Here is a 25,941-nt window from a genome sequence, read left to right on the forward strand (position 1 = left end):
CGCTGGAACACTCATCCTGCTGGGCGCGCTGGAACACTCATCCTGCTGGGCGCGCTGGAACACTCATCCTGCTGGGCGCGCTGGAACACTCATCCTGCTGGGCGCGCTGGAACACTCATCCTGCTGGGCGCGCTGGAACACTCATCCTGCTGGGCGCGCTGGAACACTCATCCTGCTGGGCGCGCTGGAACACTCACCCTGCTGGGCGCGCTGGAACACTCATCCTGCTGGGCGCGCTGGAACACTCATCCTGCTGGGTGCGCTGGTTTTACTCATCCTGCTCGGCGAGCTGGAACACTCATCCTGCTGGGCGCGCTGGAACACTCACCCTGCTGGGCGCGCTGGAACACTCATCCTGCTGGGAGCGCTGGAACACTCATCCTGCTGGGCGCGCTGGAACACTCATCCTGCTGGGTGCGCTGGAACACTCATCCTGCTGGGTGCGCTGGAACACTCATCCTGCTGGGTGCGCTGGAACACTCATCCTGCTGTGTGCGCTGGAACACTCATCCTGCTGGGTGCGCTGGAACACTCATCCTGCTGGGTGCGCTGGAACACTCATCCTGCTGGGTGCGCTGGAACACTCATCCTGCTGGTTTTAGGTGGGCTGGTATTTTTTCTGCAGGCATTTTGGTGGACGCCCCGGGCGGGCGGCGAATCCAGTTCCTCTTGCTGAGTGGTCAGCCTCTTGCTATGGAATGTGCTTTACAACGCCCAGGACAAAAGGAGCAGAGATGTACTGTTCAGGAGAACCCTGTGACCTCAGAGAGAGGCCTTTTTAAAGGTCCGCAACTGTCACGTAAAGCTAGAGTCAGCCAGGTACTACACACACACAATCATATACTGTATGCATGCACACACATGCACAAGAACGCACACACACATGCATACCACATGCACACAATCACATTATACGTGCGCACACACACACACAGAGGAATGTGTGGGAATCCCCCTTTGGCCACCTCCACAACCTGCATCTGTAGTTGGTGAGGGGCCAAGAACCCACCAGACCCAGGAGGATGACTGCTGCAGCTGAAACCTTAGTAACAGTCACATGAGTCTCTTTGTAACATAACTGTTGGAGAGTACGTGTGTGTGTGAGAACACGTTGTGTGTATGTGTGCGTACGTATGTGAGTGTGTGTGTGCATACGGCCGGTGGGTGTGTGTGGGTGCAGGCGTGGGTTCTGTGTGATACTGACTCACAGTGCGGTCTGTGGAGAGAACACTGCTACAGGCAGAGGAGGAATCACCCTGAAATGGAACTGACGCTTTCATAGGGCTCGTAATAATAAGAATAATCTATTACTTTAATTGCAGCATAAATACTGATGTTATATGAAAAATATATCCCTTTATTTGGATATCAGTAGTTACACTGTCACTACTACTACTACTACTACTGCTACTACTACTACTACTACTACTACTACTACTGCTACTACTGCTACTACTGCGACTACTACTACTGCTGCAAACACTAACTACCATGTAATAGATGGATAATGGAAGGACACATTGAAAGATACATTACAAAACAATACTAAGTACAAGGACACAATTTAAATGTATATTCATTCCCACGTGTGCTTTATACAACATATCTTAAGCTGGTATAGGATATTAGAATAGGATCTAAAGTAAGTGAGTAGTATTTGCTCTGTCATACCATATAAAGACCATGGGATGTATCTCTGCCTTGGGGAGCTGACCCTGAACAGCCTATTCAATCGCTTTTTGAAATGCATGCTTCTATGTATGAATGTGTGTATATGTATCTGTGAGCATGCAGTGTGTGTGTGTGTGTGTGTGTGTGTGTGTGTGTGTGTGTGTGTGTGTGTGTGTGTGTGTGTGTGTTCTCAGAGGGAGAAAGAACACATGGGGTGTGTAGGCGTATACTGGCAAAGAACCGCTCTCTTGACTCCTGGGTAAAAAAAAAAGCAGGAAATATTGGAGGTACTGCCTTTTGCTGTCTATAAGCACAATCAACATGATCAACTTGATCAAAATGAAATTGAAAATGAAACGTGGACAGAATTGTAACACTGCAAACCCTCAACAGGTGTGATGTGAAGTATCATATGCTGTACACGACAACAATGCAATTTAGTTCAGGTCTGAGAATTTCATAAACACGATGTCGATGTTGAGGATGTCAATGTTTTCGATCAAAAAGGTTGAGCCACAAAGATTTCCGATCGTCTTCAGTTGTTTGAGCTGCTGTATTTGAGGAGAATTGTGTTGGACTCTCATATGAGTCTCTCTCCATCAGTAGTCTCAAGGCAGCACATACAGTGTGGAGCAAAATGATTCATCTTTTCAAGACAATATCTTTGTCAGACAACAGCCTTGACGGGCAGACATCAATTGTACACAAAGAGATATGACTCCCGAAGCCATAGCAACGAAGGAGAAGTGTGAATGCACAAGGAGCAAGGAGTGTGTGTGTGTGTGTGTGTGCGTGTATCCTAGAGTGTGCGGCTCTCCTTTATTTTCATGGATGAATAGATACAACACAAAGCAAGACAGACATATCTTTCATGTGAACACACACAAATCAGTGCCCCCCTCAAGCCCCGCTCCTGTTGAAGAGCACATGTTCTGAGCAGAGAAACATTGTCATTGGATCAACAGGCATTATCAGAATTCGACTGACAACAAGTGACCATTTTGCCCAATCACAATGTTGTGTTTGACAGAGCCGGGGCTAATTTTCGGTTGCCAAGCAACGCTGCTAAAATGCTAAGAAGAAGACGCCCTCATTTTCTGAAGCACCTGGTGAGGGGGCTGTGATCTTCATGGAGGGCTCCGGGCTAAGTCATGCCAGGGGTTGGTGTGACTGGCTCTTAACAGCATCAAGATGTGCCCTGGGTTGTCATACAGCTGAAGTCACAAAGTATGTTTTGGAAGTTAAACAATGATACATTCAAAAAGTTGTTGAAAGAGTACTTTTTTGCAGTGACTAGTGGTGTTACACAATATGAGTGATTGACAATGAGTCATTTGAATAATATGTCTTGTTAGACATTGATCTGCATGAGTGATTCTAGCCCGCTATCCTGCCTACACCTGTGCATGTGTCGAACTTTGCCTGATCCTACAACATTCAATATTCAGCCTTAAAGCCCACTCATTTTAAGAGAAGAAGGAGAAGTGTCTTCAGTGAACAGAGGAGGAGGAGGGATGGAGAACATGGGGCCACTCTCTCTCAGACACACACAGGCACACACACACACACACACACACACACACACACACACACACACACACACACACACACACACACACACACACACACACACACACACACACGTGGGTTGTCGGAACAGAACACAAAAGCCCAGACGTGTTCCTAATTCACCAGTGTAGAAGGGAGATGAAACCATCTAAGCCTGTGGATCAACACAACTATGAATAAATATAACCCACACCAAATACAACCCACACCAAATACAACCCACACCAATTACAACCCACACCAAATACAACCCACACCAATTACAACCCACACCAAATATAACCCACACCAAATATAACCCACACCAAATACAACCCACACCAAATACAACCCACGCCAAATACAACCCACACCAATTACAACCCACACCAAATACAACCCACACCAAATACAACCCACACCAATTACAACCCACACCAAATACAACCCACACCAAATATAACCCACACCAATGTAACGGTACCTACTGCTGCCCACACACACACAAACCATTCCGGATCTTCTAAGCATTTCTAAAATAGATGACAGAATCTTGTCCAAGGACCAGTTTGAGATTAACTTCAGTGACAGAGAGAAACATCTATTCTGCATTTAGGCCATGCAGTAAACATTTACTTTTCCAGCTCTTTTGTTTTACTCCATCTCTATCTATCTAGCGGTTGCTAGAATTGTATGGCAACGTACAGCAGGGAGGCTTGCTGAACAGCTCGGGAGAACCTTGGCTACCCACGCACACATACACACACTTTCTGGCCAAGAGAAGAACTCGTGCTGAGCTGTGTTGTTGCCAGGGTAACGGATGAAGAACAGGCGTTCGGGTAGTGATGCTCTTGATCTGGAGGAGTTTCAGGAGGGCTCTTATTGGCCTCTCCACCGACAGCCACAATCCCCTGCTGCTACTGAGTGGCCCCGTCACATGAAGTTAGAGAGGGGTCAGAGGGCAAATGCAACCTCCACCTCCTCCATGCAGTGGGAGAGCGAGAGAGAGAGAGAGAGAGAGAGAGGAATCACAGGGAGAGAGGGAGAAAGAGAAAACAATGTGACAAAGAAGGAAAGGAACGAGAGAGAGCCCTTCCCACAGGTAACTCTCCTCTCAGGACCCGTAGTGCAGTTTCTCCTGTCTCTGTCTACCATGTTCCAACAGGTGTCACGTTTCACCCAGTCAGGTAGCTGGCTTGGGTTTCCCATAACGTTTGCGGGAATGCTCGGAGCCATACCGGGACACACTGGGATCAATGGGATTCCCCACATTCCTGGCATAGCCCCTGTGAGAGAGAGCAAACATTCTTGTCTTAACCTCTTCTACTCTCATCCAACATGTCGACCTTATTGGAGAAGCAAGGGGGTCCTATTGTCGCAGTTTAGAACGTGTACTTCTCTATTCTGAAATCCCAAGACAGACGGGGTACATCAGACATGCTGCCTCTATCATCACTAGGTCTCCTACTGATGGTCAATCATCTCAATCACAAATATGTCAATTCTCATTCTCTTAAAGGATTTAAACTTGTGCAAAACACTTCTCTCACATTAATAAACAGTGAAATACTGATATATTTCCACTCAAATTCTAGGTTACAGACGGCTAATTTCATAACTCACTATGACGTACCACCTAGCCAGTTGGCTAGCTAGGCACTTAGGATTAAACACAGTACAGCTGTTTGATCTTAATTTGATCACTCTTTTGTTGCTGAGAATTTCCCTGCGCTGCAGGAAATGCAAACTTGTCGTATATTCAAGGTTTAAAAAGGCTTCTAAAGTTTGTCATGTCCACTTTAAAGTTGCCCTAACAAAAAAGGTATCAACCCCTTCATAAAATGTCCATTAATTATAATACACATAACTCACATTTCCAGTTGCTGCAGGATTATTTTCCCGCTGTAGTAAACGGTGTCAAATTAAGATCCTACATCTGTAGGTATATTTCTTTATAACTTCAGCATCACATATCTCCCTGATACCCTTACTTGTTAATACACATGTCAAGTGAATGTATAAACACTTTTATGCACATCTTTGCTCACCTGAAATCAGTGTGGTTAAGGTTACGTTTAAAATAACATTTTAATAAGAGAAATTGAAGAAATGGGCAGGGTTTATGACTGTGTGGCTCTGGTAATTAGTGACGACCCCTAAAACCTCTTAGCTGGCCTAACGGTGCCTGACTAGGCAGCACTCAGTAATAACCACAAAACCATCTCATATACTAAAATACTAGTCTGCTTTACAGTACCATGTGAATGAGCCACATGTCAAAAGTTATTACCCCAAAATAACAATAAAAGGGGGTGTCTATTATGTCTAATATTACTATTACAATCACACAATCTCAATCTAGCATCAGATCATCTCGTCCAAATAACCAGTGACGTAAAACTTAAGCCCCGGAGGAACGATTACTGCTTTAAAAAGGGACAGACCACCGCATTTGGGGCCCAGCAGACTTCCTGCAATTCTACACATTTTACCATAGGGCAGAGAGAAGAATATGCTGTGTAGAATTGCAGGAAATTAGCTTTGAAAATCTCTTCGTATCTTTTCGCTCTTCGTAATAATAATTTTTGGGCTTGTGCCCGGTTGGTAATCTGGCCATGCCCATAGTATAAAGACAGATATATGTACTACTCATGTTTATGTAAGTTGCCAACAAGTTGAATCACCAGATAACACCGATCCTATCCCCAATCCAAAGCTTATGTTAGTTTGGTTGCCATATTCTGTTTGCCACTACAGCACCTGTTAATCTCTCTGCTAAGGCCAGCCTATTACCATTGCTTACAGCATCACTTAGGGAACAGCCATGAGCCTGAGTGTGTATGACTAATAAAACATTTCTTTGATTCCTATTGAACGCTTCCATCTGTGTTCCACTGCTGAGGATCTTAAAAAAGGCACTTTTCCTACTAGCTAACAAACACTTAGAGGGAAAATGCACTTGATACGATTGTGATGTGTTGTCGTCTCACCTAGCTATTTAGAAGATTGACGCACTCACTGTAAGTCGCTCTGGATAAGAGCCTCTGCTAAATGACTCAAATGTAAATGTGTTGTGCCAGAGTAGGTGAGAGAAGATACATAATATACACTTGAAGTTAGCACTGCATTTCCCTCCAGGCTCACACACACATTACACAATATAATTATCATGGGCTCTCCTAGTTGTTATGAACAGGCTGAGTAGGGTAGTACATTGAAATGCACGGGCAAGGATGTGTGGGCGTCCCTCTTCTCGCTCTCTGAATGTAATTATGCATCACACTGATTTAGAAGCATCCAGCCTGCTGCTAACCGACAGTACATGCTAAATTATTATAGAGCATTGTCCTCCATCTTCAAGCATTACCTTTGCACTTGTAGGCCTTTTAGGTGTTCAGTATCTACCAGAGCTGTCCTCACATTTCCCTTACATATTAGTCATTAACTAGCCTGGTTAAAGCCTGGTTAGCATGCTTAGGATTAAGTCTGGTTTAATCAGGATAGTAATTTACCATTTCACAGTACAGTGTTGAGAACTAAACACCAGTATTGTTAGTGTTTCACATTAGGAGAAAGAGACTAGATTATTTACAACTAGATTTGATTATTTTCTCCTAACATTGTGATAACTGGTTGTAGTTCCTATGGCGATGCTGTTGAAATACACTTGGTAATGTATGGCTTTGATGCATTTTGTGATGAATAACTGAGTTGAAGCCGAACAGATATCTGGGCGGCTAACAAACTAACGGTCTCATATTGTTCTCTTCCTCAGATGTGTTTCTCCAACACAGACATCTTATTTTACGTCTCCGCTGACATCTAGTGAAACTCCAGGGGAAGTTACTCTACAATGTGTCACGCTGCTGTTACGACCACCCTGCAGGTACATGGTTCACCCAGCGAGTTGCAAACAGAGAGACTCTCTCCCCAAACTCTCTCGGGTCTCTAATCGTTTCAGTGGTCGTACGGATCAAACGTCTCAGAGTAGGGGTGCTGATCTATGATCTTCTGTCCAGTAATCTTATTAATTCCTTATCAAAAAGGCGAAACTGATCTTAGATCAGGACTCTCTACTGAGACGCTTTATGGATACTGGCCCAGATCTACACCAGTGCCTAGGACGGTTGTGCTTTCTGGACAGGACCTTTGATACTCAAGAACATATTGACTTGACATAGGTCTGGTAACTATACATTTTTGGATTTATAAATATAGCATCACAATTAACACACAAGACAACTTCATTTTTCAGAAATATATTTTAGAGTTTATGTCTGAGACAAAATGTCAAAAGCATATAGGTCCCAACAAGATATCATTTGTAACAATGGAATGGAAAGAAAACAAAAATAACTTTTTCATTTACATATGTAAACCGAGAATAGCTCTTTTTAAACACAGTGGTTTTAAATACAACTGGCTTAAGTGGATAAGAGTCTGCAGAAAATTCCCTTCCCAATCAACCACATATGGAGTGTTTTAAAGGTCTGATGTTTTAGCCATTGTCTACTTTGTGTGTCTGTCCCCAACACCCTAGAAACACTCTTAGGGAGAGACAAGCAGTCTAGATGGGTGTAATGCCACGTTCATGTGGTATCGGAAGTTCCTATTTCCAACTGAGAAGTTCCACTTGAGCGACTCTCCAAGTGGGAAACTGTTGTTGCCCGAGTTGGCGAGTTGTGATGTTTCACCACTGACCAAAAAATAACAAATCAGTTTGACAACTACGACCTCATCAATATGGAGAAGGTAGTTTGACCATATTGTCAATGTTAAGCAAGCTAGCTAACTTTATTATTAGAAACCTTGATAAGCTAGCTAAAATCCTATTGGTTGAAGAATTTTTCCGACTTCAAAAGCACTTAAACACAATCATGTTGGACTTAATTGTTCCACTTCCCCATTTCCCATGAGCATGTGAAGCCAGCATAAATACACTCGGAGATTAGCCTAGCTAATCCATATTCCTCTTACACAGTCAAGTCTATTGTCCATCATCTTGTTTAAGTGCTGGGTAATTTCCCTACAAAAACTGAGCATTTAATTTAAAAAAAATCTAATGTGGAATTCATTTTGACAAGTTAAGTCCTTTGTATCCTTAGTACACCAAAGAAGAAGAGACATTCACGCTGGGGTTTCTGGGATGGGATTTAGTCCTCCAGTTTTCTTCTACTGTGCAAATACAGTGTTACACAGACGTACAGCCAGACAGGCATGCGGACAGACAAACCATGCAGAGAATTAGAGGCCGTGAAAGAAAAAAAACAGAAACGTTAAAGAAATGTTCTTTAAAGGAACATTCCAAACCCGGGGGCTCTGAAACAATTCATAGGAACGGTGAGTCTGAGAGCAAACATAAAGCAAAGCAAAAATAAATACAATGTTTACTAAATCATGAAACGGAAACATGATACTACCAAAATGAGTGTAAGAACATTATTGACAACTAAAAGGAGTTATTTACTAGGGATGAGAATAGTTGAACTACAATGAGACCAAGCCTACCCACTAATATCATGACTCTTTCTTGACAACACGACTAATGTAGCTACAATAGGAAGAAGTGATATCACAACATTTTCTGAAGTCTGAGGTATGCTAATGTACAGTAACCATGGCAGCACAGCAGTAGTCATGCTATCAATCAACAACAGTGTGTTATCGTGTCAAATGTAACCTCGGTATGTCATTTTGGTTGGTCCCAATGAAGTAAAACGCGAAAGCTAAGTGTCTTTAAAATGCCCCATGCTTGTCTTTAGAGTCTAGCTAGCTACAGAGCAGCCAGGAACAATACAGTACAAAAACAAATCAGTGTGTTCCCCCTTTTGTGTTCAGAGTGATGTGTGGAAAAGAGACCAAATACAGTGCTGCTAAGTGCAGGGCCTGCTCCAACCAGGGCCTGCTCCAACCAGGACAGTCAACCTCAACCCCCCACATAAGGTTTTTAGAGTTATTTACTGGAGTGATACCATCTTTGCCATAGCTATTCTCTTTCACAACGTCATCGCTCTCATGTATATAATATATTTCTAGGTTTTCCATGTAGAACTTCTCTGTAAACAGGATCATTCTGTAAGTAAATAGACAATTGCTGGAATCCTGGTATAAAGTAGAAAGGCTGTTCTCCATCCCAATGCATGATGAGGACACTAAGAGCAAGTGGCACATCAACTGTACAGAGTAACAACGCAAAATGACAAACACGCAAATATAAAAAGTATGTTCAAAATTAGAGATTTTCATACATGCCAAAAATAGAATTGTCACACACTTGAGATCATTGATTAAGAAAAAGTTGATGATGGTATAGTCAACTGACCAGCTTGATGTGGAAATGATAGTTTCAAAGATGGCAAATTAACACTTGGCTTTACAATATGTTCAATTCAATATACATGACAAGATGTTTATAGTAACTATTAACTAAGGTAGTTGCCAAACAATACATTGGAATTGAATAATCATTTAACAAAAGGTTGAGATATACATGTTTGAGCCGTTACCTCCCGAACAGTGTGCTTGGTATCAAAAGCCTTGTTTGAGAAAGCCAGCAGCAACACTGTGTATGTCTGCTGTTACTAGTGGTACGAAAGAGCTGGATGCAAACACATGCTTTGGCTTTTTTTTGCTTGACTACTTCTTTTTGGATGACCTTCTAACCGGCAGGTCTTTCTGGTGAGACATGCTTTTTCCCCGTTAGCGATTCGTTATGTGATAAAGGGAAGCTACATAAGGCTAAATGCTAACCTTCAACAGTGCTTTACGAATCAACTGGAAGTTGAACGTTTTAAATGTTTGCTTGCAACTACCTTTTTGAAGCATTTTTACAGAAAAATAGATCAATCCAAAAGTATAAGAACCCCTAAAAGAGGCTGTGAGAGACAAACGCGGTCTACATCACAATCCTGGTAAACATGCTGAAATATCATTTCCCACCATCCCGTCCTCTTTCAAACAGGAACATGTATTTCTCTCTCTCCCCTGGTCAGGAACATCATTTAAGGCAATCTTCATTTCTGACACAATCCTGAAATCCATCAGAGCTTCACAAAGGCACTCTCTCATTGGTGGACCCTCCATCACAGAACTACCAGCTGCATCAATAAGGCAAAGATCCAATAGCCTCATCATCTAATAACGGCAAACGCCGCTTGCTCAACGGCCAACCACAGTCAAGTCTACTGTCCTCAGCCAATGACAGCCCGACAATTCTCCTAAGGGCTTTTTTGTCAGCCATCGCTCATCAGTAACCACCATCTCCATCAGTAGCATGTCCTCCATTTAGGGGGACAAAAGCAGGAGAGAAAATAAATGTCCAAGCTGTGTGTGACAGCCGGACTTGTCCTGTCCTCTGTCTCCATATTTGGCCACGGGGGAGCTCTGTAAAGCACCAGATCTTTCCCTTCAGGAGTAAGACTTCAATTTTCCGCCTCCACTCTGAGTACCCACGCCCTGCCTCGGTGCTAGGGTGTCTTCTGGGGGCGTCTTCTGGGGGCGTCTTCTGGGGATGCCTCAGTCTGACTGGCAGAAACAAACGTCTCTTTAGAGTCACGGTGAGCTGACCACGCTGAGCTGCCTGGCTGCAGCGCTTTGTCACTTCCGTCCTTCATATCATATCCCCATTGACTCCCTACTCTGAAGCCCATCCCTCTCCCTCATTGGCAGAGGATCTGCCAATCAAGGTGATAGGCACGGCGCGGAGGGACTAAATGAAAGGGACAGTCGAGACTCTCCAGAAGGTAGTCTTCCGAGCTGCAGAGGCCGACAGTCACGGTGCGACGCCCTTATGCTTCCCCCCCTATAATGGTGCTTCCTCCTCCATGGGTTCCTCCTCCGACCTGCTAAGGGGAACAAGAGAAGAGAAAGGTGCGTCAGCAAAATGGGTGCATCTCAATAGAACTGGGTGGTAGTAGCTATGGTGACCTACCTCTGTTTGTTGGCCACGGAGAGAGAGGCCATGGCGCTGACGGTCTCAGCCTCCTCCGAGTCTCCTCTCTGAGCCTCCAGCACAGACAGGCCCAGCCTGGGGGATCCACGCTGCATGGAGCGCCAGTACTTACCTGGAGAAAGAGGGAGGGGAGCGAGAGGGAGGGAGGGAGCAAGAGAGAGGGTGGGAGGGAGCGAGAGGGAGGGAGCGAGAGGGAGAGAGAGAGAGGGAGCGAGAGAGAGGGAGCAAGAGAGAGAGGGAGGGAGCGAGAGAGAGGGAGGGAGCGAGAGAGAGGGAGGGAGCGAGCGAGAGGGAGGGAGCGAGAGGCAGGGAGGGAGCGAGAGAGAGAGCGAGAGGGAGGGAGGGAGGGAGCGAGAGGGCGGGAGCGAGAGAGAGGGAGGGAGAGAGAGAGGGGGAGGGAGCGAGAGAGAGGGAGGGAGCGAGAGAGGGAGGGAGCGAGAGGGCGGGAGCGAGAGAGAGGGAGGGAGAGAGAGGGAGGGAGCGAGAGAGGGGGAGGGAGCGAGAGAGAGGGAGGGAGCGAGAGAGGGAGGGAGCGAGAGAGGGAGGGAGCGAGAGAGGGGGAGCGAGAGAGAGGGAGGGAGCGAGAGGGAGGGTGCGAGAGGGAGGGAGCGTGCGAGAGGGAGGGTGCGAGAGAGAGGGAGGGAGCGAGAGAGAGGGAGGGAGCGAGCGAGAGAAGGAGGATAGAGAGAGAACAATGTTAAAGGACCAGTAAGTTAACTTCAGAAGCTAGCAGATTCATTACTTACCAGCAACAGCTGCAAATCCCAATAAAACTACATCACGCTTTGAAGTTCACATTCCTTGATTTGTCTAGCACTCTCATGTTTTGTTGGTCAGAGTGTAGTATTTATTTAGTTTCATAGCATAAACATTTCTCACACTGGCTATAGCCCAGGCCCAGGAAGGGGCAGGCCTGCCCGGGGAAGTCCGGGGGGTTGCCTAGCAACACGTGCCTCAGAAGAAAGAGAATGTCTGCATAGCGCAACAAAATTCCCATGATTCAATGCTAGGTTTGGCCTGAACAGCGCGATAGCTAAAATTTGATTTCAGCTAATAGGGAGCAGTATCTAACAAAATAATTAAATTACCGCATTCACTAATCATAAACTATTTACAGTACATCTAATAGAAATATGGGAACATTTGTGGACCAAAAAAAACTAATTTACTCAACCTTTAAGACAGGAATAAGTTAAGGGAGAACTTCCTGCCTCTTCAATCTCAGATAGGAACCTGTGCTTGGTACTCACTGTGTGTTTCTATAACCTTCTCTATGGAGGACACAGCATTCTGGTTGGGTCTCTGCTCCAGAAGCGCCTGAGGGAGAGGATCCAGCTGTGGACAACACATGCACACTGTCAAACTGTGCTATCTGATAACTCTGATAACTGGACACACACCATTCCACCTTCACCCATTCTCTCTCCATTTCAGTTCTTCACCAGACCACTATAAATGATCTAGTCTGATCATTACCCTTCCTGATTCCTGCCCTCCTTTCTCTCTCCTTCCCTCACCTGGTTGCCCAGCAGAGCAGAGACGCAGGCCTCAGAGGCGTCACAGATGGCCATGAGGTCGTGACCTCCCTCCAATGCCAGCACCACGCGACCCTCCGCCAGGGTCATCAGCTGACGCGTCAGGTACCCAAAACCTGCAGGGGAGGGCGTGTGTGAAGGGAGGGGCAGAGAGAGGGATCATCAATACAGTGCATTCGGAAATTATTCAGACCCCTTGACTTTTTCCACATTGTTACGTTACAGCCTTATTATAAAATTGATTAAATAAATGTTTTTCCTCGTCAATCTACACACAATACCCCATAATGACAAAGCAAAAACAGGTTTTTTGAAATTTTGCAAATGTATTAACAATAAAAACTGAAATATCACATTTACATAAGTATTCAGACCCTTTACTCAGTACTTTGTTGAAGCATCTTTGGCAGTGATTACAGCATTAAGTCTTCTTGGGTATGACGCTACAATCTTGGCACAACTGTATTTGAGGAGTTTCTCCCATTTTTCTCTGCAGATTCTCTCAAGCTCTGTCAGGTTGGATGGGGAGCGTCGCTGCACAGCTATTTTCAGGTCTCTCCAGAGATGTTCGATCGGGTACAATTCCAGGCTCTGGCTGGGATACTCAAGGACATTCAGTCCCAAAGCTACTCCTACGTTGTCTTGGCTGTGTGCTTAAAGTCATTGTCCTGTTGGAAGGTGAACCTTCGCCCCAGTCTGAGGTCCTGAGCACTCTGGAGCAGGTTTTCATTAAGGATCTCTCTGTACTTTGCTCCGTTCATCTTTCCCTCGATCCTGACTAGTCTCCTAGTCCCTGCCGCTGAAAATCATCCCCACAGCATGATGCTGCCACCACCATGCTTCACCGTAGGGATGGTGCCAGGTTTCCTCCAGACGTGATGCTTGGCATTCAGGCCAAAGAGTTCAATCTTGGTTTCATCAGACCAGAGAATCTTGTTTCTTATGGTCAGAGTCTTTAGGTGCCGTTTGGCAAACTCCAAGAAGGCTGTCATGTGCCTTTTACTGAGGAGTGGCTTCCGTCTGGACACTCTACCATAAAGGCCTGATTGGTGGAGTGCTGCAGATGGTTGTCCTTCTGGAAAGTTCTCCCATCTCCACAGAGGAACTCTGGAGCTCTGTCAGCGTGACCATCGGGTTCTTGGTCACCTCCCTGACCAAGGCCCTTCTCCCCCGATTGCTCAGTTTGGCCGGGCGGCCAGCTCTAGGAAGATTCTTGGGGGCTTGTTTTTTGCTCTGACATGCACTGTCAACTGTGGGACCTTATATAGACAGCTGTGTGCCTTTACAAATCAAGTCCAATCAATTGAATTTACCACAGGTAAAACATCTCAAGGATGATCAATGGAAACAGGATGCACCTGAGCAAAATGTTTTGTCTAATAGCAAAGGGTCTGAATACTTATGTAAATAAGGTATTTCTGTTAGTTTTTTTGTATACATTTGCAAAATGTCTAAAAAAATCTGTTTTCGCTTTGTCATTATGGGGTATTGTGTGTAGATTGACGAGGAACATTTTTAATTTAATCCATTTTAGAATAAGGCTGTAACGCAACAAAATGTGGACAAAGTCAAGGGGTATGAATACTTTCCGAATGCACTGTATACCAGAGCAGCAAAGAATACAGCGCATGACATACACTAGTATGTGGACACCCCATTAAGTTAGTGGATTCCACAGGTGTCCACATACTAGTGTGTAAAAGTAGTGTATCATCTTCAGTCTGTCATGTTGTGTGTCTGGACCTCAGGCGTCAGCTGATAAAAGATCCAGACATCATCTCACCAGTGCTACTTTACACGTACATTTAGAGGTGAGGGTGTAACCGCCTAGCGGAGGAGGGTGACCCTCGACGGCGTCGAAGCCTGAGGACACCAGCACCACGTCAGGAGCAAACTCATTAGCTATGGGCATCACCACAGACCTAGGGAGAGGGAAAGAGAGTTGGTCAGTTTTGCAACTTTAGTGCATGTGTGTTTTTTGATATTTGGTAATTTATTAGAATCATTAGCTGCTGTGAAAGCAGCAGCTACTCTTCCTGGGGTCCACACAGAACATGAAACATGACATAATACAGAACATGAATAGACAAGAACAGCACAAGGACAGAACTACATACATTTAAAACTGGCACACATCGCCTACACATCAATACATACACACAAACTATCTAGGTCAAGTAGGGGAGAGGATGGTGCCGTGAGGTGTTGCTTTATCTGGTTTTTGAAACCTGGTTTGCTGTTCATTTCAACAATATGAGATGGAATGGAGTTCCATGCAATAATGGCTCTATATAATACTGTATGCTTTCTTTAAATTGTTCTGGACCTGGGGACTGTGAAAAGACCCTGGTGGCATGTCTGGTGGGGTAAGTGTTGTGTGTTACCTGAAGGCTGCCAGGTACTCTGCATCTCCCATAGGTGGCTCCAGACCCCCGGTGAAGGCCATGTTAACGTTAAAGCCTACTCCTGGACCACTGCCCACCTGACAGAGAACAGATGGGAGGAATAGCCATGAGAACACACAAACACACACACACACACGTTTCCATGAGATTTGTCACCATTACCTCGTCGGGTGCTCCGCTGCCAGGGAAGAAGTTTCCATCGTCGTATCGATGGAGAGACAGGTACAGCACGTTGGGGTCGTCGTAAAACGCCTGCTGGGTCCCGTTGCCATGGTGAACATCCTGATGGACAGCACACATGGCCAATCAGATGACCATTGTCCAATTTTTTCTTCTTCTTACATCGATGGTAATTCTAGTCATTTACAAAACCCACTTTCTCTTTAAAAGGTCAGGTGAAGGACCAGCACAAACTCACCCAGTCTACTATGAGGATCTTGCAGACGTTGAGTCTCTGTTGGAGCAGTCGGGCTGCGATGGCTACTGAGTTAAAGTAGCAGAAGCCCATGGGAGTGCTCGCTTCTGCATGGTGTCCAGGGGGTCGAACCACAGCAAAGCCGTTCTGGGAGCCAGACGCAACAACTACATTACCCACAACTCCATCCACGAGGGGGAGAGATTGAATGCATTTTTTGTGAAGGGGGGAAAAAACGTAGGGCGACCTAACCTTAATGGAGGGATAGAGGGATGAAAAGGAGAGGAGGGTGGAGAGGACGCACCTTCAGTTCACCAGTGGCCACTTTGAACACCAGCTCCACCACAGAACCCACAGCCAGACGAACTGCAGTAGAGGAATGGACCTCGTTCCAGATGGTGTCACTGTCCACCTGCAATCATCATCATCGTCACAGTTAAAGGGACACTTTGGGATGTTGGCAGTGAAGCCCTTTATCTACTTCCCCAGAGTCAGATTAACTTGTGGATACCATTTTTATGTCTGCGTGCAGTTTGAAAGGAGTTGCTAACTAGCATAAGCACAATGACTGGACGTCTGTGGTAACAGCTTGCATGTTACCATACGCTAGCATGATAGCTGTTACCGTAAGCTAGCATGATAGCTGTTACCATAAGCTAGCATGATAGCTGTTACCGTAAGCTAGCATGATAGCTGTTACCATAAGCTAGCACGATAGCTGTTACCATAAGCTAGCATGATAGCTGTTACCGTAAGCTAGCATGATAGCTGTTACCATAAGCTAGCACGATAGCTGTTACCATAAGCTAGCATGATAGCTGTTACCATAAGCTAGCATGATAGCTGTTACCGTAAGCTAGCATGATAGCTGTTACCATAAGCTAGCACGATAGCTGTTACCATAAGCTAGCATGATAGCTGTTACCATAAGCTAGCATGATAGCTGTTACCATAGACGTCCAGTCATTGAGCTAACGCCAGCTAGCATTGACTTGTGAAACTACCTCTAACTTCCTTCATACTGGACACAGAGACATACACATTGTATCCACGAGCCACGTGTTCATTTGACTTTGCTGAAGTAGATAAATGGGTTCATTGCCAAAATATAAAACGGGGTTAATGATTTGACCATTGAGGAAAACGAAGATGAGGAGGAGAAATAGGAGGCAGAGGAGATGAAAGAAGAGGAGGAGGACGACGAAGAGGAGGAAGACTCACCCCCACTCCTCCACATGGTAATCTGACCAACATGGGCGTGACTGAACAGTCCAGTTTCTGTCGGAGGGGGTTGGTTCCATACAGCAGGACGTGGGCTTCAGAGTGGACTGTCTGGAGCTCCTCCAGAGTGGCCTTCCTACCACGGATACACTACACACACACACACACACACACACACACACACACACACACACACACACACACACACACACACACACACACACACACACACACACACACACACACACACACACACACACACACAATGGAGACATGCAACATTTCCTTTCTATTCATTAGTTTTATTTTCTCTGTGTTTAAGTGAATCACAAATGACAAAGTACATGGAAAGGATAAGCAATGATGTTTTTTTATGCATCAGTTGGTAACTCCTAGCAACAGAAATTCATTAAATTCACCCTTGTTTGAAGACTACAAATACAAATGATTCTATAACAGAGAATAGCAAAGAGAAGGATGGTTGAAGGAAGGCTTGAGAATGTACCTCACACTGTCCCCTAAGTCCTGTCTCCTGCAGTCTGGACCAGATGCTCTGGACGCGCCCGGCGTGCTCCGGATGGGTGTGTGTGTTCCCGCACATACACTGGTGCTTTTGCATCAGAGAGTCATACACCAACCCTGCAGGAATAACCCAGGACATTAGCACAAACACACACATTGTAATGAACACACGCACACACACACATCCACTCACACAAGTGGAAACAACAAACTGACAGAGCAAAATAAGGAGGGATAAAGGAGCGACAGACAAAGAGAAATATATAGAAAGGAATCTACATGTGCATTGCTTGCTGTTTTAGGTTTTAAGCTGGGCTTCTGTATAGCACTTTGTGACATCTGCTGATGGAAAAGGGCTTTTACAGATACATTTGATGGATATAAAAGAGAAGAGCATTACTACTAACCTGTGGTGAAGCGAGGTTTGGTGAGAGGCTCAGGGGGCGGGACAGAGATGGGGAAGGAGGAAGCGGAGGCCGGAGACGATTGGGCCCTGGAGAGGGGGCGGTGACCTGGGAAGGTGATTGACAGACCGGCTGCCTCCATGGAAGCCTGATAGTTTCTCAGCTGGTGGATTCTCTGCTGCTCCAACAACATGGCCTGCTGCTCAGAGAGAGGGAGGAGAGAGAGGAGAGAGGAGGAGAGGAGAGAGAGGAGGGGAAAGAAGGAGAGAAAGAGAGAAGGGGGAGGGGAAAGAGAAAGGAGGGATAGAGAACAACATTGCATGATAGCAACAGACACACAGCCACCGATGACTATTGTGACATCACCTGGTCTTTATAATGTGTTTACAACATTTGGCCACACGGTGGCAGTCAAGCTATGTGAGGTGAACCGAAACACATGACATCTACCTGCAGGAGAGTAAGTGGATTTGAAAGATGCATGGTTTCCTCTCATTAAAGAAGGACTCTGTGTCAGAAACATAGCATCCTGGGACAGGAAATAGCATATTATTGCCCAAGTGAATCATTCAATAAACACAACTACTGATAAACGAGATAATTGTGTGTGTGTGTGTGTGTGTGTGTGTGTGTGTGTGTGTGTGTGTGTGTGTGTGTGTGTGTGTGTGTGTGTGTGTGTGTGTGTGTGATCAAGTCAATATCGATATGAAAGTGCTCGTTTTGTACACTGAGAATGAGCCTCAAATTTGCATCGTCAAAGTCATGAAAATGTAGTCATTTAAGATATATATTAAAAAGGTATACTTGTTTGCGAGTGAATTTACTTACCATATGCCGGTTTTCAACATATTTGGGGGCCAAGAAGAAGCGGAAAGTTACCACCGTTTCATGAGAACTACAAGTTCTACCAGGTGTTCACTGAGTATACACAACATTGTTCTTTCCATGACAAAGACTGAGCAGGTGAATCCAGGTGTTTGGTGTGATCCCTTATTCATGTCACTTGTTAAATCCACTTCAATGTGTAGACGAAGTGGAAGAGAATAGTTAAAGAAGGATTTTTAAGCCTGGGAGACAATTGAGACATGTATTGTGTATGTGTGCAATTGAGGGTGAATGGGCAAGACAAAAGATTCAAGTGCCTTTGAACGGGGTATGGTAGTAGATGCCAGGAGCACCGGTTTGTGTCAAGAACTGCAACGCTGCTGGGTTTTTCACACTCAACAGTTTCCCATGTGTATCAAGAATGGTTCACCACTCAAAGGACATCCAGACAACATGACACAACTGTGGGAAGCATTGGAGTCAACACGGGCCAGGCTCCCTGTGGAACGCTTGACACCTTGTAGAGTCCATGCCCTGATGAACTGACAGTTCTGATGGGATGATAAATTGATGATGATCTTGAAACCTATTCAAAAGACATGACCCTGGAAGTATGACGTAGGATGACATCACTAGCACATCATATTGACCTGAGGTAGCGCCCTCTCTCACACTCACTCCTCCCCTCCTACCTGTCTGAACAGTTGTTCCTGCTGCATGTCCTCCTCCTGGTTCTCTTGGGGGTCTGGGGGCTCTTGTTTGATGGCGATCCCACACGGAAAGCCTCCGTCCTGGGGAGAGAGGGCCTGGTGCTCCCTCAGCTCTTCCTCCGTCTCCTCCGGGTGACTCTGGTGCTGCCGGCCCCCCGTGGGCTCACTGGGCTTGCCCATCATCTAAGGAGAAGGTATGGGTCAATCCATCGTCTAGTCATTGATAATACGCAGTACAGTAGTAATACAGTAGTAATACAGTAGTAATACAGTAGTTACTGCAGTTGTTACAACAGTAGTAGTATAGGAGTTCTATAGTGAAAGATGTCGCTTTACTAAGACGTGGCGGTCAACATTTTAACATTGAGGTGTGTGTGTGTGTCCTTAAGACTTTGGAAGTCAGTGGAAGCTGCTGGAAGCTGTCCACAAAGCAGTGCACTGAGCTCCACATCTCCTATCCACACATACTGGCCATGAATGGGAAACTAGATCACTATGTAATAACGGCTGTGAGTGGGATCAGGGGTCCACGGAGACAGGGGTCCATTAGCCCCGATCCTCTCTGTCTCCAGAGACTCCAGTGTGTAGGTTCTCATACACGGAATGGTCAATGGGAAACGTCTGAGAGCACGAGTTGAAAAACCAAATGAAGCTTGTTAAAGGGAAAGAAAAGGAGGGATGAAAGAAAGAGAGGGGAGACAGTGTGTGTGCCAGGGAAATGAATCAGTCATCCCACTCTGTACAGAGGAACATCTCTTGGCAGTGTTCCTGTGTGTATACAATGGGCAGACATAGTGATTTGTATTTTAAGCATTCATCAGTGTCGGTCACTTAGTAGGCCTACTTGGAAATGTCTAGTGTGCTACTTTGTTTTCATCCATATTAATAGTGTGCAATTATCTAAGTCATTCAACACAAGTGCACTGCGAAATGTCTGCACTGCAAAATGTCTGCACTGCAAAATGTCTGCACTGCAAAATGTCTGCACTGCAAAATGTCTGCACTGCAAAGTCTTCCAGATACAACTATTCAGGTGAAATTGAAACACAGCAATGTATTTTACTGCGGTCTAATATGTGTGTGTGTGTGTGTTATTGGCAGGCCTGTCAGCCCTCGGGGCCTGTGGCAGGGTGCCAGAGGAACAGCGTTGACGTCAGAACCCTCGCCAGCTACCTCATCCCCGTCCTCCTCCACAAACAAGCTGCTCTTTTCCCTTCTTCACTCCCGCCCTCTACCTATTTTTCTCTCGCTCTCCCCTCTCTCTCATTCTCTCCCCTCTCTCTCGCTCTCCTCTCTCCCTCCCCTCTCTCTCGCTCTCCCTCTCTCTCCCCTCTCTCTCTGTCTCCCCTCTCTGTCTCTCTCTCCCCTCTCTGTCTCTCTCTCTCTCCTCTCTCTCTCTCCCCTTTCTCGCTCGTCCTTCCCCCTCTCTCTCTCTCTCTCTCTCCCCTCTCTCTCGCTCTTTCTCTCTCGCTCTCCTCTCTCTCTCCGCTCTCTCTCTCGCTCTCCCCGCTCTCTCGCTCGCTCTCCCCGCTCTCTCGCTCGCTCTCCCCGCTCTCCCTCTCTCGCTCTCCCCGCTCTCCCTCTCTCGCTCTCCCCGCTCTCCCTCTCTCGCTCTCCCTCTCTCGCCGCTCTCCCTCTCCCCGCTCTCCCTCTCTCGCTCTCCCCGCTCTCCCTCTCTCGCTCTCCCCGCTCTCCCTCTCTCTCTCTCTCTCGCTCCCCCCTCTCTCTCTCGCTCCCCCCTCTCTCTCTCGCTCCCCCCTCTCTCTCTCGCTCCCCTCTCTCTCTCGCTCTCCTGCTCTCTCTCTCTCTCGCTCTCCCCGCTCTCCCTCTCTCGCTCTCCCCGCTCTCCCTCTCTCTCTCCCCCCTCTCTCTCTCGCTCCCCCCTCTCTCTCTCGCTCCCCCCCTCTCTCTCTCGCTCCCCTCTCTCGCTCTCCTGCTCTCTCTCTCTCTCTCTCTCCCCTCGCTCTCTCTCTCTCGCTCTCCCCGCTCTCTCGCTCTCTCTCTCGCTCTCTCTCTCCCCTCTCTCGCTCTCCCCGCTCTCTCTTTCGCTCTCCCCGCTCTCCCTCTCTCGCTCTCGCTCTCCCCTCTCTCTCTCTCTCTCGCTCTCCCCTCTCTCTCTCTCTCGCTCTCCCCTCTCTCTCTCGCTCTCCCCTCTCTCTCTCGCTCTCCCCTCTCTCTCTCGCTCTCCCCTCTCTCTCTCGCTCTCCCCTCTCTCTCTCTCGCTCTCCCCTCTCTCTATGGGAAGTACTGAAAGTTCCAACACATGAAATGTTTTGATTTTTCACTGGAATGAACGCAAAATTAATGCAGAGCCACAAACATTTCAAAACTTTGTTATAATTATTTCCCTGTTCATATTTTGTGCTCTTTCCTACTTGTGTGGCAGCACTCGGAAACCCCCCCTGACATCACATGCGTTACTAAGGGGAACGTTCCGTTTCATTGTAAACAGAACCCGTTGTTAAGGATGTACTATACATCTTCATTCTGAAATGGCCTTTTTCAGTAGCGATGAGAGAAATATACCTGAATCACGAGGTGGGCCCACTTCCTCTCTCCCCATTGACTACGGCAGCGCCCCCAAAGTGGCTCCCTATTCCTTATATAGTACGCTGTAGGTTGTTTTATTATTGATTTGTCTCCACAATTTTGTGGTATCCAATTGGTAGTTACAGTCTTGTCTCATTGCTGCAACTCCCATATGGACTCAGGAGAGGCGAAGGTTGAGAGCCGTGCGTCCTCTGAAACACGACCCAACCAAGCCGCACTGCTTCTTGACACACTGCCCACTTAACCCGGAAGCCAGCCACACCAACGTGTCGGTGGAATCAGCGTGCACTGCACCCGGCCCGCCACAGGAGTCGCTAGAGCGCGATGGAACAAGGACATCCCTGCCGGCCAAACGCTCCCCTAACCCGGATGACGCTGGGCCAATTGTGCGCCGCCCCATGGGTCTCCCGGTCGCGGCCGGCTGCGACAGAGCCTGGACTCGAACCAGGATCTCTAGTGGCACAGCGATGCAGTGCACCACTCGGGAGGGTGTGCTTTCTGTAACAATAGATGAATAATGCACCCTGTACAGACTACACCACCTAATACCCTGTGATCAAGTCATACTGATAGACGTTTCCCATCTGGCCCTTCAAAGCCCATCTGCTCTGACAGATTACTTTCATATACAGTATTAGATCTACTCTGGTCAGAGATAAAACACTAAGGAAAACTGAGAGGAACATTTGATTGAATGTTGAGAAACGTTGTAAATTAGTTGAACGGTGATCCTCTTACTGTTTGTCAGTGGGGATGTCACCTAAGGGCATGAAAACTGATGAATAAAAAAGAGAATCCCTTGTTTCATCGAGAGAGAGAGAGAGAACCAAACGGCGCTCAGCTAAGCACAGCTACCTAGTTCCTGAATGACCATATCTGGCAGTGGGTTCCGCTTTGTTTCCATGGCGGTGTGGAGTTAGCTACAGTCTGCCCTTAGCAACTGTCACAACTGTCACATACATACCCTCCAGCTATACCCCGTCCTCTTCCCTCCCTCCCCACTGCGCAAACCCACCCTCTCTCCCTCCTCCTCTCCCTCCCCACTGTTCCTCTCCTCCCCCCCACCCCCCCTCACCGTTCCTTGCCATCCTCCTCCCCTCACCGCTCCCTCCCCACTGTTCCTCGCCACCCCCCCCCCCACCGCTCCCTCCCCACTGTACCTCGCCACCCCCCCCTCACCGCTCCCTCCCCACCGTTCCTCGCCACCCTCCCCCCTCACCGCTCCCTCCCCACTGTTCCTCGCCACCCCACCCCCCTCACCGCTCCCTCCCCACTGTTCCTCGCCACCCCCCTCCCCCTCACCGCTCCCTCCCCACTGTTCCTCGCCACCCCCCCCCTCACCGCTCCCTCCCCACTGTTCCTCGCCACCCCCCCCTCACCGCTCCCTCCCCACTGTTCCTCGCCACCCCCCCCCCCTCACCGCTCCCTCCCCACTGTTCCTCGCCACCCCCCCCCCTCACCGCTCCCTCCCCACTGTTCCTCGCCACCCCCCCCCTCACCGCTCCCTCCCCACCGTTCCTCGCCACCCTCCCCCCTCACCGCTCCCTCCCCACCGTTCCTTGCCATCCTCCCCCCCCTCACCTCTCCCTCCCCACTGTTCCTCGCCACCCTCCCCCCTCACCGCTCCCTCCCCACTGTTCCTCGCCACCCCCCCCTCACCGCTCCCTCCCCACTGTTCCTCGCCACCCCCCCCCCCTCACCGCTCCCTCCCCACTGTTCCTCGCCGCCACCCCCCCCCCCTCACCGCTCCCTCCCCACTGTTCCTCGCCACCCCCCCCCCCCCTCACCGCTCCCTCCCCACTGTTCCTCGCCACCCCCCCCCCTCACCGCTCCCTCCCCGCTGTTCCTCGCCGCCACCCCCCCCCCCCCTCACCGCTCCTCCTCTACCTTGTTGATGTGTAGCTGCTGGAACTGCTGTTTGTGTTTCTCCAGGAACTGTTGGTGTTGCTGTTGGACCACCAGCTGCTGCAGGGCCTGGGCCTGGGCGTTCTGCTGGGGCAGTGGGGCTGACTGGGTCCGACCCAGGGGACGGTGCTGCCCACGCAGCTTGTGGATGGAGGGAGACTGGAGGGCGTCCACACCTGGGTTGGGAATACACACGCGAGGGTATGGTTATAGGCATGGATACACATGCCTGAATCCACACAAACAACTGGTCCCAGGACAATAAATATCCGCAGTAGAACTGGCTCTGTTAATCACACACAGAACAGTGGAATGGAGCTTAATAGGAGCACAGTACTACAAGCCTGGCAGAAGAACCTTCTCTTGTCTGCCAAAAAAGGAGCCCCCATTCACTTCCAAGGCTGTGCGTGTCACCAGTCATTTACTCCACTGTCAGCTGAAAATAGCACTGGAAAAGTGAGTCAATGGATGTGTTCCTTCAACACCGGTGGGCACAATGCTCTGTCTCTCTCATTGACCCTGCTTAATAGAAGTTGATGAAAGGAAGTCTGTCAATAGAAGGAAGGGGGGGGTTATCTGTTAGGAAAGCACACAGTGTACTGGGACACTGTGTGTGTGTTCTCCACCAAAGTACCATTCTACTGCTGTACCCACCTGCCAGTAGGGGCCCGTGTGCGCCAGTCTGTTCCAGCAGGACCAAGTGCTGCAGTAGTGGGCCGTGCCCCCCTGCGCCCCCTCCGTCAGCCAGGTAGGTGACTAGGGGGCCACCGCCTAGGTAGGGGGGGCTGAGGGAGAGGGCCGAATGTTGACCCCCATCCTGCTGGGCTGAGGTCACCTGGAGAACGGGGTCAGTATAGAAGTGTTTTAGATAGAACTGTTGGGATACATCTATATGTTATACTGACATTGGTTTGATGCTTCTATTGTCTTCACTGGTTTCCTACCACTAGCTTTTGGAAGACTGAGGTACTCATTACAAGCCTGTCATTGCTATTGTAAACTGATGTATTCTGGCAATATTGTGATTTGTGAATTCATCTTTAAGGGGTGGTTCCCCCCCAAAAACACAATGTCACATGAGATGAGACAGACAGGGAGAAAAAGAGAGAAATAAAGAGAGAAAGAGCATTAGATAAACAAATATCCCGTTCATACGAAGACGAAAGTACGGCAACTTTTCTTGAGGTGTTGCAGGTAAGAACCCCTGTACTTATATTTCTGCCAACCGACCTAGTAATGATTGTGGTATTATGTTTAAAAGTCCCGCCACCCCCTCAGTATAAAACATCACCTTTCATTTTACCGGCTTTGGCACGCATTAAAGGATTCTATTGTTGCCTGACATCAAACTTGCCCTTGTCGATCACAAAGCTTCACAGAAATTATTGTTAAACATTTAATTTCTCCATTAAAAAAATATGCAATTCTGTTGTTGAGCCGTCCTTCTATTGTCACAGAAGTGCTTTGGCATTTAGCCTGGGAGAACCCACCCCCCGCCATTTAGCCCGGGAGAACACACACACACTGCCATTTAGCCCGGGAGAACACACACACACTGCCATTTAGCCCGGGAGAACACACACACCGCCATTTAGCCCGGGAGAACACACACACTGCCATTTAGCCCGGGAGAACACACACACACACTGCCATTTAGCCCAGAAGAACACACACACACCGCCATTTAGCCCGGGAAAACACACACCGCCATTTAGCCCGGGAGAACACACACACACACACACACACACTGCCATTTAGCCCGGGAGAACACACACACACACTACCATTTAGCCCGGGAGAACACACACACACACTGCCATTTAGCCCGGGAGAACACACACACACAATGCCATTTAGCCCGGGAGAACACACACACACACACTGCCATTAGACCGGGAGAACACACACTGCCATTTAGCCCGGGAGAACACACACACACACACACACTGCCATTTAGCCAGGGAGAACACACACACACACTGCCATTTAGCCCGGGAGAACACACACACACCGCCATTTAGCCCGGGAGAACACACACACACACCGCCATTTAGCCCGGGAGAACACACACACACACACCACCATTTAGCCCGGGAGAACACACATACACACACTGCCATTTAGCCCGGGAGAACACACACACATACACACTGCCATTTAGCCCGGGAGAACACACACACACACACACTGCCATTTAGCCCGGGAGAACACACACACACACTGCCATTTAGCCCGGGAGAACACACACACGCATCGCCATTTAGCCCGGGAGAACACAC

General features: G+C 47.7%; 1 protein-coding gene across 1 annotated transcript in view; it reads right to left on the minus strand.

Moving 5' to 3' along the window:
• Positions 1-10,707: 10,707 nt before the first annotated feature.
• Positions 10,708-25,941, minus strand: part of LOC129845635 (histone deacetylase 4-like) — a 51,590-nt gene continuing 36,356 nt past the window's right edge. The window contains exons 8-22 of the mRNA XM_055913475.1: positions 24,317-24,497; positions 23,645-23,838; positions 19,190-19,390; positions 17,676-17,871; positions 17,252-17,385; positions 16,747-16,896; positions 15,830-15,937; positions 15,529-15,672; positions 15,273-15,392; positions 15,090-15,187; positions 14,509-14,627; positions 12,688-12,821; positions 12,421-12,505; positions 11,150-11,282; positions 10,708-11,063 (exon numbers count right to left, since the gene is read on the minus strand). Coding sequence (XP_055769450.1) covers positions 11,021-11,063; positions 11,150-11,282; positions 12,421-12,505; positions 12,688-12,821; positions 14,509-14,627; positions 15,090-15,187; positions 15,273-15,392; positions 15,529-15,672; positions 15,830-15,937; positions 16,747-16,896; positions 17,252-17,385; positions 17,676-17,871; positions 19,190-19,390; positions 23,645-23,838; positions 24,317-24,497 — 2,040 coding nt within the window. The 3' untranslated portion in view covers positions 10,708-11,020. The remainder of the gene's footprint in view (positions 11,064-11,149; positions 11,283-12,420; positions 12,506-12,687; positions 12,822-14,508; positions 14,628-15,089; positions 15,188-15,272; positions 15,393-15,528; positions 15,673-15,829; positions 15,938-16,746; positions 16,897-17,251; positions 17,386-17,675; positions 17,872-19,189; positions 19,391-23,644; positions 23,839-24,316; positions 24,498-25,941) is intronic.

This window comes from Salvelinus fontinalis, unplaced genomic scaffold, assembly GCF_029448725.1.
Source record: "Salvelinus fontinalis isolate EN_2023a unplaced genomic scaffold, ASM2944872v1 scaffold_0328, whole genome shotgun sequence".
Lineage (NCBI taxonomy): Eukaryota > Metazoa > Chordata > Actinopteri > Salmoniformes > Salmonidae > Salvelinus > Salvelinus fontinalis.